The sequence below is a fragment of the Acomys russatus genome, chromosome 23 (assembly GCF_903995435.1).
Source record: "Acomys russatus chromosome 23, mAcoRus1.1, whole genome shotgun sequence".
In the NCBI taxonomy this organism is placed as follows: domain Eukaryota; kingdom Metazoa; phylum Chordata; class Mammalia; order Rodentia; family Muridae; genus Acomys; species Acomys russatus.
The window spans coordinates 5,622,894-5,637,484 of NC_067159.1; the positions used below are offsets into that span (position 1 = coordinate 5,622,894).

The following is a 14,591-nucleotide window of genomic DNA, read 5'->3' on the forward strand; positions in this document are numbered from 1 at the left end:
TCCTCCAGGCCAGCAGCATTGGTGTCACTGTCACTTGTCTGACAAGTTTCTTCCACCACCACTCCAAAGCCTAGAGAATCAACTATTCTACAAATAGGCGAAGTCACCTGGCTTAACAGACCTCTCCAGGTGCATCTGATGATAGCTTGGAGGACTTCAGTCTCTGATGTCACTTCCAACCCATGCCTCCTCCTCCTCCTCATGGGTACTGTGTGGGCCATGCCATCAGTGGCACTGGACTCTGCTCTCTTACTCCTTGCCTGGGTTCATCCTGGGACACCTCAGGGATCCCTCCCTAGGGAGTTAATGAGTCACTGAATCCCTGTTACACTCCACATAGCCCCCCCCCCCCAGCAGCTGAGAGTTCAAGTCTTAAAATGGAGGACAGCAGGCAATTTACATTTAGGCTGGAGACCAAGGGCAAAGCAAGAAGTGACCCCTGGACTCCCTGTCAGATTGTGGCCAGTGAAATGGAGGAGGCTGGATTTCCTTGGTGGCAGGAATTGTCTTTCTGGCCAACAGTTGGTGACCCAGGTCCACAGATCTGATCTCTAGCCCAAGAACTGTGAACAGCTATTGACACCTCTCTCTAAGTCAGAGGTTTATCTTCTGACCTTATGTCAGTCGCCTCTACAGGCCTGGCTGGCCGGCCTCCTGGCAACGTGAGACAAGGACTAATTAGGATCTAGTGTTCAGGTCTGTCTGGAACCTTCATCACCTAGTCAGGTAGGGCCAGACCTGTGTAAAGATTATTCACCTGGTACAGGAACATCTGCTACTGTCGGGGTGAACGCTGTCAATCCTCAGGATGCTCTGCTAGCCAAGGGGAGGGTCCTCATTGGAGGCTGGGTCAAAGCCACCTCAAGGACAGTCTCTTCTTTTCCAGTCACTTAACCTCTCCATTCTGGGTAGGACCCTGCCAAGATGAAGGTCGTTTACACCTGACATGGATTGTATCCCTTCATGGTGGCCCTGGCTGCTCTCCCCCAGCTAAATGTCCCACTCAGGCATTCGCCATGGAGCTGCAGGGGGCGCTGTCCCCTGCTCAGGACCCAGGCTTTGAAGGCTGGCTATAATGAAAAAAAAGTCAACTTCTCCCTGGCTCACTTCATCCAAGGAGAGCATTCTCTTCGCTCTGCCTGCAGGGTGTCACTGGAATGGGAAACTGTGGGTTATTTATCCCCTTTACTGTATTTGCTGAAGACCCAGAGACTTTTTTTCTAAGAATTTTTAATATAGGAATATATCATTATAAGTAAATCAATATGGTTCCCCCAAATTACGTTTTAATCAAAAACTGAACAGATCTGTTTGAGCCATTTTCAACTCTTAATGAACTGTCTGTCCATTGCCCTTGAATGACTGCGGCACCACGTGGTAGCCCAAGAGCACAGTCACAACTGGCATTAGACTCTTAAAACATTATGGAGTCTGTTGTGTAGAACAAGCATGCGCTACACAGAATAGAAAGCTTTATAATTCCTTAAACTAAAAACATTAGAGTTCATAGGCACCACAAACACCAACACTCAGGTAGAGCAAAAGGCACTGAGGAAAGCAGCTCCACGTGCAATCACCTTGGGAGGCGAAGGTGCCACAGGCAACAACAGTGAAGCAGTTAGCTTTCTGCCTACGGGGAGCTCCCCCTCCATCAGAGGGGAGAAGAGAACACACCTGTCATAAGACAGCTGTACCAGGGAGAGTTTTTCTGCCTATGGCAGTGGTTCTCGAGCTGTGGGTTGCAATACCTTTTGAGATTGAGTGACCCTTTCACTGAGGTCACTTAAGACCATCAGAAAACACAGATTATGATTCTTAACAGTAAAAAAAAAACAGTAGCAAAATTACAGTTATGAAGTAGCAACAAAAATAAGGCTATGGTTGGGGCTCACCACAACGTGAGGAACTATATTAAATGGTCGCAGCATCAGGAAGGTTGAGAAGTGCTGGCCTAGAGTTAGGTACTATCAGACGGATGCCATTGAAGTTGTATGTTGGGAGTTATATGTTGCCAGCAGATAGAGTGAGCAAAAAAGGGGGGATGCATACCAGTAGGAAAAAAACCCAAAGCAAGGGCGAGGGTGGTTAAGCCCAGGACAGGAGCTACTCCAGGTGCTCTTGTGCCTGGACCGAAGAAATGTAAAGTAAGGTGAAGGAGGCGGGGATGGTGCTGTGGGAGGGGGGGGGAGCCACCTGTTCTGGGTCCATAAACAAGGGCTCACCACTGGCCCCTTTGTTCAGGGCCATGAGGTCAGAGCGAGGCATTAGGAAGCTTAATGGGAAGTCAGGAGAGAAGGCTCTGGAATCTGAGTGATGAAGTGTCCAGGACATCAAGGTGAGAGGTAATACCAGGACCTGAGTCAGGGACACAAACGTGAGGCTGGAAAGGAAGTTTTCAGCCACAAGAAATGCTATGCCAGGAGAGCTCAGATGACAACATAGAGGTCTCCATGAAGGGCTGGGGACAGAGTCCAGGATGAACTGCATTTGCAGCTGGCCAATGAAGGCATAATGAATGGTCCTAGTAACAGGAAAGCAAAATGTAAAGATGCCAGTTAGGAGAATAAGAAACAGGAGCAATAGAGGTAGTGACTGTGGAACTGTTTTTGGAAGGCACCAAGTGGTCCAAGATGCAGCTGCTACTACTGATACGGAAGACAACGATGGGAAGACGGTGTGATTGAGCAAGAAGACTTTGCTCAGCCATGTCTTGCTCTGAGACTGCCAATGTCTGTGGAGAGGTGCCCTCAGGAAGAAGGAGGTCCAGAGAGTGGCCCCAAGGGAGGAGCTGATCTAGAGATGGAGCTGTGGGCATCAGCCGTCTCCTCAGAAGAGGAGGAGCTTCTCCAGCAGAGCCTACAGAACAAGACAGTGGGAGGCACAGTGGGAGGCTTTGTTTCCATTGAAACCCTAAACTCCAGTCAGCGTTTCTTCAGTTCCCGATCCAGTTCTAACAGGTGTTACCAATTTGGGCATAAAAGTATGGATTTCAGTTCTGTGTCTTCTGCCTTAATTCACCTGATGAAAGATAATGTGTGCTGAGAAGAAAGGAGTGGAGCAGGAAAAGGAACAGACATGAAAGGCTGGATTGGCTGCCTTAGAGGATGCTCAGTCCTCTAAGAGTTGGCAAGACAGTTATCAACAAGACCTTCAGGCATCAGGTCTGGTAGGGGGAATCAAATGCTCAGGTATACCGCTTCCTTTCCTCCGCACGGGTGACTGGAGAAGTGGGGCGATGAAAACATTCTTCAGAAGAATCCAGGAGAAAAGAATGTGGTCGTTTCTTGCCTGGATCCCAGCAAGAAGTACAGCATTATATGGAATTTGCTGGCTGAATGCTGATTGGAAGGCAGTGCGCAGCCTTGGGCGCCGTCCAAAGGAGCCATGTCTGTAGTGGAAAGCAAGCGAAGGCTGGGCTTCTCTGATGCCCCCATTTGGTCTTTTCCTCGTTCTCCTCAGATTTCTTGAGGATCTGTACCTAACATTGCAGACACTGTGTATGGCCATGCAGTGATTGAAGTGAAAGCCACGCAGCTTCTAAGACACCATCAGGGAGGAAGACAGACTTGTAGATGAGTACCCACGTCACCAGGCGAAGGAGATCCAGTCGCTGTGAAAGACAAGATGTTCACTAACACAGTGATGGAGAAACCTGCCATCCATGTGGAATAGACATGGCTCTGCCCTCTTGGACTACACATCCAGGAGGTGGATAAAACCAAGTGCATGCTTAACAGACATCTGAGAGAGGAAGGACAATATGCTATGAAAACCCATGGATGGAGGGTGCTCAGAGTGAGGACAGCCAACAGTAAAACTAAAGAAGACAAAGTCCATGTCTTCAGAGAGATACAATAACTCAGAATCAACACATGCTTAACCCAAATATTCACCCAGAAAAGAGTGTTTACTGCCCACAAGGAGGCTAAGGTGCAGTAGATTAAATGGCTTTCGTCTGCTAACAAGTATCTGAACTGGATATCCTAAGTTTTCTCAGAGCCAATGCTAAGGCTCTTTGTTTTCATTATATTGATTTAGCAGGAAAGAATACACATGCATACACACACAAAAGGAGCAAGGGGTAGGTGTGTGTGTGTGTGTGTGTGTGTGTGTGTGTGTGTCAGAGGGAGAGAGAGAGAGAGAGAGAGAGAGAGAGAGAGAGAGAGAGAGAGAGAGAGAGAGAGAGAGAGAGATTTATGCTAGAGTTTTCAGAGAAAGCTTTGAGGAGTTAAAAAAAAATATCCAAAGTAGGCTGAAAAAAATAGGAGACAAGGCAAAACAATCCATCAGTGTTGGAAGATGAGAGAAAAGATAGACTTAGGGTCTTGGAAAACACTCACTCTGTAGGAGAGTGCTCTGAGCCCACCAAGGCATAGAGAAGTTTCAAAGGACGTGGCCTCTGATGCACACTTGCAGATGTGAACTGGTACTCAGTAGAGGCAGGACAGTGGTCAGCAGAGCAGAGCTGGCTCCAGTGTCACTCAGGGAGAGCTTGTGGAGCCTGACTTTGGTCTAGTCTCAGCTCCAAGCAGGCAATAACAAGAAAGGACCTGTTCAAAAACGAAAGAGATAAAGGTGGAAAGATGGAAGAAGCTCAGACTGGCTTGTGAGAAGTGTTTTGGATTCTCTTTCTGGTCTTGCTTCCATCATGGCTTTGGGCTCCTTATATGTGAAAGAAAGATGGCCGTTCCTAACTGGAATGGCCCCCTGAGTCTTCAGTTATTTGTGGTGCTTTGTGGGTTTATTTCAAGAACTCAGAGCTGCTGTGTGAAGGAAAACAAAAACAAGAATAAAAACAAAACCAGTGCTAAGGGCTTCATACGTCATGCTCCCAGCAGTACCTTTCAGAACCTTCCCAAGGGAATCACATTCAGGATGCATGCACCACCACCCTCCAGTCCGTCAAGGGGGCAGTCAGAAAGCCCAAAGGATTCTGTGAGTGAGACCCCAGGTTCCCAGGCAGGATTTCAAGGGCCCTGTTGCTTCCCAGAACCAGCACCACACAGTCCGCTCTGCTTATTGCCGGGCGTCTCAATGTGACTGCTGCCAGCATCCCTTTCTCGCTCTCACTCGTTCACCCGTGGCCCACCAGTAACGCGCCTCATGGTATCCTGTCGGGAGAACCCCCGTAAGGGAGCCGGACACTATCCTGACGATCCTGGCGCCGCTCCTTCCCTCCCGCCGCCCCCCTCCCGAGTAACCCTTCTGTCTTTGTCCTTGCAGGTGCATAGCGTAATGTCCATGTTGTCCTACACTCTGATCACAGCTTTTTTGATCGGCGTACAGGCAGAACCATACACAGATGGCAATGTCCCAGAAGGAGACTTCGTCCCCCAAGCCCACTGGACTAAACTTCAGCACTCCCTTGACACAGCCCTTCGCAGAGTCCGCAGCGCCCCTGCTGCACCAATAGCCGCCCGTGTGACAGGGCAGACCCGCAACATCACTGTAGACCCCAGACTGTTCAAGAAGCGGAGACTCCGGTCACCCCGTGTGCTCTTTAGCACCCAGCCCCCACCCATCTCTTCAGACTCCCTGGATCTGGACTTCCAGGCCCATGGTTCAATCTCCTTCAACAGGACTCACAGGAGCAAGCGCTCAGCCACCCACCCGGTCTTCCACATGGGGGAGTTCTCGGTGTGTGACAGTGTCAGTGTGTGGGTTGGGGATAAGACCACAGCCACGGACATCAAGGGCAAGGAGGTGACAGTATTGGGCGAGGTGAACATTAACAACAGTGTATTCAAACAGTACTTTTTCGAGACCAAGTGCCGAGCCCCCAATCCCGTTGAGACTGGGTGCCGGGGCATTGACTCCAAGCACTGGAACTCTTACTGCACCACAACCCACACCTTTGTCAAGGCCTTGACAACAGATGACAAACAGGCTGCCTGGAGGTTCATCCGGATAGACACAGCCTGTGTGTGTGTGCTCAGCAGGAAGGCCGCAAGAAGAGGCTGATCTACCGGGGACAGCCCCCCTTCCCCACTTGCCCCCTCTACACTCTCCTGGGCCCCTCCCTACCTCAGCCTGTAAATTATTTTAAATTATAAGGACTGCATGGTAATTTATCGTTTATACAAGTTTAAAGTCATTATTTATTAAATTTTCAGAGCATTCTGTGTACCCTCACTTGAGTCCTTTTCCTCGGTAAGAGCACCCACAAATTTTAGGAGTGTGCAGGATGAAATGTCCCCAGCCATTCCTGGCTCCAGAGGCTGTCTGTAACCCTCATTTCCCAGCCAGCACTGCTCCAGGGCTAGCTAACTGGTTTCAGACACTACCCTGCACCCACCATGATTACTAAGGGAAGCCAGCCTGCAGGCTCTGTTCCACATTCCAGAGCCACGTCTACCAAATCCTTGGATTATCTGCGCAGCATGAATCCCTGAGCCTTGATTGCCTCACTTGAGGAGGGAGGGTAGTTGAGACTGGTCAGAAAGCAGGTTGCTCTGTGAGCCAAGTGGCCTCCCCACCTCTGAAAGACCCAGGCTGGTCCTCGGAGGATGCTGGGAACTCCCTGTGTGGGTAAGTGGAGGCTTCTTGGAAGGCCTTCGGGGCAATCTCTAGGAGCTGGAACAAAATCATCTCCCGAGGACTGTCATGGCAGATCTGATTTCACGTCAAGATTGCGTTACTACTGATGGCTCTTTCTCCCACTATTCCCCTGTGGCTTCCTCCAAAAAAGACTTCACTACCCCAAGAAAACAGCAGGGCTTCCAAACGTCTTGCCACCCACAAACAGAACAGCTCTAGCAGCAGCTGTTGGTGGCCCTAGCACCCCAACCTCAGCTTTCAACTAGAAAACCAGCAACCAGTCAGAAAAGAAACTTCTAAAAACTTGTTGTTCTTACTTAGATGGTTTCTATGAGTGACCAGCGCTGGCTGAGACCACAAGACCTATAGAGACGAGAGTTGGGGGAGAACAGATAAAAGACTAACAGAAACTCTGGAAGATGGAGAGAGAGGCCAAGTCACGAGGGCATGGCTGCTTCCTGTCCTTCCCGCAGAGAAAGGACACAGAAAGAGACACAATGTGTGTGTGTGTGTGTGTGTGTGTGTGTGTGTGTGTGTGTATCTGTGTGTATGTGCTCACATGTGTGTGTCTGTGTGTGTGTCTGTCTCTGTATGTGTGTGTGTGTTTCTGTGTGTATATATCTGTGTGTGTGCTCATGTGTCCATGTCTGTGTATCTGTGTGTGCTCACATGTGTGTGTCTGTGTGTGTATTCATTTTGTGTGTGCCTGTGGGTCTCTGTGTGTCTGTGTGTCTCTGTATGTGTGTCTGTGCTTCTGTGTGTGCTCATGTGGGCTTCTATGTGTGTTTATCTCTGTGTGTGCTCATATATGTGTGTGTTTCTGTGTCTGTGTGTATGTCTATGTGTGTATCTGTGTGTATATGCGTGTGTCTGTGTGCCTATGTGTGTGTGTCTGTGTTTCTCTCTCTATATATATATATATGTGTGTGTGTGTGTGTGTGTGTGTGTGTGTGTGTGTGTGTGTGCAGTCTATCTTTTACCAAAGCTCTTGCCTCCAAAACAGCCAGTTCCCTGGGTAGTTTTGGAAACGGGCTAATTTTTAATGTGCTCATGTCCACTGCCTCAAGAGCAATAAAGGTAGCAGCAGAGAGACTGCAGCATCCTCCTGGAGCAGGGCAGGCTCCAGCTCGCATAGCCACCATCCCGTGCGTCTTGTTGTTGCTTTGGTTTTTGTTTGTTTTTTCCCTTAAGCCACAATTTCCCCCCTAGAATAGAAAACATCGCATGGAGAGTTTGTCCATACGTCTCCTCTAAGGATGACAATGCCTACTCAAGTTAAAAAAAAAAAATCTAAATTGTCCATTGTCTAAAAAAGGAACTGGCTTCATTCACTTCCTTTGTAACCCTCCCAGCCCTGCCCACCCCCTACCCCCATTCAAATAGAACAAATAGGAAACCCCAGAGCTCTGGGGTGAGAGCCATTCGATCAGGGTGAAAGTTTGATGAAATATGCTGGCTCTCCCTATCATAGCTACTGCAATTGGAATAAAGATTTATGTTCAAGAAACGCTAACCAGAACATTCCGTCCTGAGATGCTGGGTCGGATAAAGGGAGCCCTCCCACTGGCCTGTGTCTGTGGATTTTCCAGGGCTCCAGTTCCATGGCCACGAAAGTCCCAGGCCCCTTTATGAACAGAATAGGAAAGCCTTTCTCTTAGGGCCAGGCAGACCTGCTAAGTCATGGATGTGAGGTCAGTGATGGTGAGGGAGACATTCTGGAAGCTTCTAGGCAGAGCAATTGTGCCTCTGACTGGTTATCCCATCAAAGCCATGCCTGGGGAGCTATGCCCAGTGCCACCAGACTCTTTGGGATATCAGAGAAATGTTGGCTCCCGTGGCCTGCTTACCAGGCTGCCTCAGCCTTGCAATCTCAAATGGAGACTGGGTTGAGGGCACCCCATTTTCAAGAAAGAAATTCTGCAGTTGGTGGTAGAAACAGGCCTCCTGCCCCCACAGCACCCCTGCTCCCTGAAAGGCAAACTACTCTTTGGATAATCCATAGAGTCACAATGTGGAAGCCAGTGTTTTCACACAGCACACAGTGCTATCAGTTTGGCTGAACAGAGTGCAAGCAGTCCAAAACTAACCTACACCAGGGCTTTTCCACAGCTTGAACTCTTCCTATACATGGAGGCGAGCACCAGCTAGCAGACCTACCCTGGCTTTCCCTGAGAGACCACTGCATGGCCAAGGGCCCAACCACTTGAGCATGAGGAAAAGCCAGCTCCAAATCTCCCAATGTGTTCAGAGAGAAGTGGTGGTCCACCCCCCCATGCACTTCCCTCCATATGTCTTCCTAAGACTTTTACCTCAGTTTCCCACTTCCCTTTAGCAGCTTCCTCTACCTGAAGGCATCCTCCAACCTGCCACAGAAAAACTAATGCAAACCCAGTGTCCTCCCTTCCTAGGATCCATTCCCGCTGTCACTCCTGGTTCCAGGAGCAGACAGCACTGGACGTTCTGATTCTGGGTTAAAAGCCCAGTTTGTCCCTTGGACTTCCCCACCTCCAGTGAGACCGCCCGCCTCTCCCACAGGTGGTTGCACTCCTAACAGAAGGCAGAGCTAGACACAGGTTTTCAGCACCATCAATTGGCTCTTCTTGTTCCTGTGGGCCTCAGGAGTGCTCCCCAAGTTTTAAGCACTGTGCGGGGAAGACCTGCCTCAGACCTGGAGTAGATGACAGAGGCCCTACTGCATCTGAGATGCCCAGCCTGTATTCTGGGGGAGAAAGGAATTGACGAGAAAAGCAGAGCCATGGGGAAGCTCAGGTTATCTGGGCTGCAGGGGCTACCCTCAGCATTGACCTTGTAGTCTTCTGCCAAAGGCAGGAACAGAACAGTGGGACGCACAGGCATCAGCTACCCGTCATGGAGAGGAAACAGACCCCTGCGATGGGACAAGTTCTGGGATGACAGTAGCAGGGCTGAGTCCTTGGGCTGGCTCCCTCAGTCCTAGGTGTGACCTCTGGCAAGGCACAGCTGTGAAGTGAACACTATCACAGGTCTGTAAACACAGAGCAAAGGCACAAGACCAGTTAAGCCCTAGGCAGGGGTCAGGAGCCTTAGCTGTGAGCAGCGCTCTGCCGGCTTAGAGAGGAGCCACTGTATAGGGCTCACTGGACTTGTTCCTGCAGGGTGTGCAGATGGGGTTAAGAAGCCCTCTGCTCCATGAGCATCATGGACTACAGATGTGTACAGCTCGGCTCAGGAGGGTAGGAACAGAATAGCAGTTCCCTTGGCTACAGAGCCCACTTGAATCTGGGCTGGGGAGATCACCTAGGGTCCAGGAGTTCCAGAGTAATGATGAAGAGCCAGGCTTTGAAGTCACTTAGAGAATGTGGACTGGGGCACCTTAAGCAAGGTTCTTTATTCAAATGTACTTCGTGTGTGTGTGTGTGTGTGTGTGTGGTGTAGTGTATTTTAGCATATATACCATGGAACATGCATGGAGGGCAGAATACAACTTCATGGAGGGACCAGTCTTTAGACACAGGTTTGGTTTTGTTGTTGTTTTTGGTTTTTCCAGACAGGGTTTCTCTGTGTAGCCTTGGCTGTCCTGGACTCACTTTGTAGACCAGGCTGGCCTCGAACTCACAGTGATCCGCCTGCTTCTGCCTCCAGAGTGCTGGGATTGAAGGTGTGCACCACCATGCCCGGCTTTAAACACAATTCTTAAAAACTGTCTATGAATTAAGTTCTGCATCTGTGAAATGAGGATAATTAATTATAATGCTATTCTCAGAAAGTCTAAAAATAATTAAGATTTTGTATATATATATACATATATATGTTTATGTGCTTATGCATGCATGTATGCATACATGTATGTAAGTACCTAGCATTTAAAAACTATGTAACAAATTTTCGTTTTGAAGCCTAGAGTCAGATGAACACTCTAGGGCCTTAGAATGTTGTGGAATGGTCTTTCACAAGGCAAATAAGTTCTTCTGTTGCCAATGTTATAAGTATACAATCTGTTCCCTCTGCCTCGTAATAGTGCATGGTACTAATAGTGCCTCTCAGCACTTACTGAGCGTGTGCTCACCATGTGCCAGGCACAGGGCTCAACACCTTGTATGGATTAGGTATGAGTTGGCTTCCAGGCTCTGAAGCTAATTTAGCCACCTGATGAGGCCAGGAAGGCCTGCATGCAGCTCTGCCTTCTCCAGGGTGTTTACTCCTCAAGGTTGGCACACTTATCAGCCGCTGGCTCTGAGAGTTTCCACGTGGCAAGCACGTGGAGTGTGTTTTGCTGGGTTTCATTTGGATTTGCAAGTAAAGAGCTCTGACCTCCCCGGAGTTCTTCTGGGCTTGCAGAGGAAGCTGGGGGGTGGGGGGGGGGTCGGTGTCCAGAAGCCAAAGTTGGTCAGACCTAACCACAGCGGCAGCCTGAGGTGACTCCTCCAACTCAGGGCTGCTCTGGGTGTCAGAGGTCTCTTCCACACCTGGGCCCAATCTTAGAGGCAGCAGGCAAGTGTCTGCTGAAGCAGTGTCTCAGGGCATGTAAGGCAGAACTTAGTTCTTGTTTTTTTTTCATAGCCACCAGTCCCACCCACCCTGTCACCTCTCCCCTACACTCCTCCTATGTCAGCAATAAATGGATTACTAGCCCGAGTGACATTTCCTGGGTACACTGCATGGGAGATGGCTGAGTGGCTCTCAGAGGGAGACCTTATGAGGACTGTGATGAGCGTTCTTTTACATGCAAAACAAGGATGGGCATGGAAACTCCAATGTTGTCTTATAAAGCACTTGGTCCGGCATCAATCCTTGTATATAAAACAGGCAGATACACACAGCCACAGGTGCATCCATGTGCATATGTAAATTGATATGTAAAGATCTATCATACAAGGACTGTATGTGTGAATATGTAAGTGTGTGTGTGTGTGTGTGTGTGTGTGTGAATAATTCTTGAGAGCTAAAAAGCAGCCAGAAAGTACACCTCTACCCCCTATGCCTCTGCACACTGTCTTAAAAACACAGAGTAGCACGTGGATCCGCCAAATTGTCATTTCAAATGATGAGCAGGGTCCTAAGAGGCAGTGGTGTAGAGGGGTTAAGCCTGGGAGACTTCCTCCTGGGGAAACCTCTTGAACTGTGTTTGGAAAACAAAGTTGAAGACAACGGTCTCCTGGCCTAGGGTTTAGTTCAGAGTGCGAAAGAAGGCAAACCCAGCCTAGGAATGGCCCAGCCCTGGGTAGGAGAGACGGAAGAGCTGTCTAGTCTCCTGCCGCCTTCTGAGTTACATCGGACAGAGGAAGCAACTCCTCCTGGAAATACAAAGCTTGGAGAAACTTAGAAAACAATCTGAAATCCCGCGGCTGGACACACGGGGTGTCCCTGTGTGGTTTCCACAGACTCTTATCTGTGGTCCAAAGAGATGGTCTAGCTTCCTGGAGACTGTGCCCCGTATCGCGGTGTCAGCTGGGTCTCCTCCATCCTCAGAGTGAGCAAAGGAAACAGAGGCTCTTAGAGCAGGGGCCACACACTGGCAGGCTCCAGGGCAGACTTACCTTGGAGGCTCACTCTCCGCCTGCGCTAACGTTTGGTGCCACAGCAAAGCACAGTCTCCAAGCCGGCGGCTCTCCCCCTTTATCTCACCCTCACCATTCCTTTCACTTTGACATAATGAAAGTGCAGCTCGCACACTGCCTCAAGATTGCATACGATAATTGGAAACATGTGTCCAAGCTGGCATCCCTTCAAAGGGCTTTGGAACTCTGACTTGGGCTGTCCTCTGATTGCAATAGCAATTCCCGTGCTAGCTCTCTAGCTTCGCATTCCTGCAGCTGCTCCTTAGCATTAACTCTTGCCGGTTGGAGGCTGCTGTGGGCAGAGCCCACTCCCAGAGCCTGGAAGTGGCTGTTGCCCACTCTGTCTCTCCAAGGGCAAAGAGCGCCTCTGAATTTGGCATCTGGGCACTGACTTTTCAAACAGGCATCGTGGGAGCTAGCAGGTTCCCGGGTCTTTTTTTTTTTTTTTTTTTTTGGCAGAAATTGCACATGAGCAGGTCAATTGGCATGAGTTCTTTGAGGGCACGGCCTGAACTCTCAAGGGCTGCGGTGCTGCGCCTGCTCTGACCCAGGACGGTATCTTGTTTTGCTTTGCCCTGTACTGGAGAAAACACCCAAGCATTGCTCTTTCACCAGGAGGTTCCTGAGGGAGCTGCAGCATCAGAAGTGACTCTCTGTGATGATAAACCCAAGCTATATGACTAGTGGTGCTCCAAGGGGACCCTATTCAGTTCCACAAACAGGAAGTACACAATTTGTGGTCATGGCAGGTCTCGGATAGATAGAGAAGTAAGGCGGGCCCCTGTCCTCTTACAGTCTCTTAGAAGGCTGACTAGAGGATTCAAGCCCCCTTTACAGTCTAGATATATCTGCATACCATATAGCCACATACCCACAGCATGTGAAGACGGCTTAAACTATCCTTGGTATTGGCAGGAATCAACCCTGCCCGCTCCTAGGTCTCTCTCTGCTTGCTACTGGCCTGCTCTCACTCCCAACATTACTGTGGTCTAATCCCTCAAAGGACCCTGACTAGGCCCTTGACCTTGCCTCAGGTTATCTGAGATGTACTTCTCAGGTTATGCTCACCAGAAGCAACCCAGAGGTCTAATATGGCAACTGGAGGCCAGGACATGAGCTTCTACATTCTAACCATTCCCAAGGATGCTAATGCCATTGCTCTACAGCTCATACTTGCACAGCCAGGCCTGGGACCGTGCCCTGCCTCTCGGTGGGCTGGTCCTCAGTTTTCACCTGAGAACTTTTGTGAGGTTCATCTTCCTTGGTTCTTAGAGTCTGAGTTGGACTTAGGTGACAGTTCTGGTGATCTAATCTTGAATCTCCTGGCCCATGTCCTCTGAGATCAGCTCTGTTGTTCTGGAAATGTAGACAGCACAAGGGAGCCTACCTGACCAACAGCATGCCAGGAAGTACGTGGTGGGGAGAGTGGCAACCAAAGTTCTCCCAAAGTAGGAACTCATACCAAAGGGAAATGGAGGTAGAAGCAGGTTGTAGAAAACAGAGTGGGTCAGATGAAATAGGAACAGAGCCTGCCACCTGGCACCAAGCATGGTCCTACTTGGAGGGGAAAGAGGACTTGGTCACAAACAGAACGTCACCATGGAAACATCATTATGGGTCCCTCTCTTCAGTTCATCTTCTTGATAACAGGGCATAAAAAGCCACCTTTCCAGATGACTCTAGGACCATCCTACAGCTTGCTCGAGGGACTGTTTGCATACTGAACCCAGGAGAGTTTACAAAGCTCTTTCTACTGACATCAGTAATGGTCGTAAAAATGAAAAGTGTCACAGTTCGCTGGGTAAAACAAGTAGTTTTTAATGCTCCAAGAAATCCTGTCTCCTGCAGCTTTAAGCCGAAGAATTCCATAGCCAAACTGTATCTAGAGTCACTTGAAACATTCAGAAGCCGCGTGCCAGACCTCCTGATGGCCATATGTGGTGTTTCCACTTCAGGCTCTTACCCTCCAAGGACAATATACAGTTTATTTACAGTCAGTCATATTTGAAGAATGCCATTTAAAAATAACCCGCTCTATTCCTTCTCTCTTTAGTTGGCCCCTCTCTGGTTTCATAATAGTCCCTGTTATAATCACAATCGTCCTTTGATCCATTACGTTAAAAATATCACTATTTTGGGTAAAAGATCATGGACACAATAAAAATGAGGCTTATGACTGCCCTAAGAGGAGATTTGCTGGGGGAAAATATTGTAAAAAATTCAAACCACCCAAAGTTTGTCAGGCCAGATGGAGTAAATGTTTTACGTTAATAGTTGCTTGGAGCATTAGAATCAAAGTAAACACTGCCTGTGTTTGCCAAAAGCCATATATTAACATCACCCAGGGAAGCTCTGTGGTTTACATGCAGGTAAACGGTGCCATGGACTATAAGCCTCAAGCGGTAAATATATGTTCTCTGAAACTATGTTGTTTCAGAGACTGGCGTTTCATTATTGTTGCTGCTCTTGTTTTAAGTTTTACAAAGCAATTCTATACAGAGAAAAACCCAGAAGACC

At 48.9% G+C, this 14,591-nt stretch overlaps 1 protein-coding gene across 1 annotated transcript in view; it reads left to right on the forward strand.

Moving 5' to 3' along the window:
- Ngf (nerve growth factor) overlaps positions 1-6,338 on the forward strand; it is a 57,253-nt gene extending 50,915 nt beyond the window's left edge. The window contains exon 3 of the mRNA XM_051165670.1: positions 5,224-6,338. Within this exon, the coding sequence (XP_051021627.1) occupies positions 5,236-5,961 (726 nt within the window). The 5' untranslated portion in view covers positions 5,224-5,235 and the 3' untranslated portion in view covers positions 5,962-6,338. The remainder of the gene's footprint in view (positions 1-5,223) is intronic.
- The last annotated feature ends 8,253 nt before the right edge of the window (positions 6,339-14,591 follow it).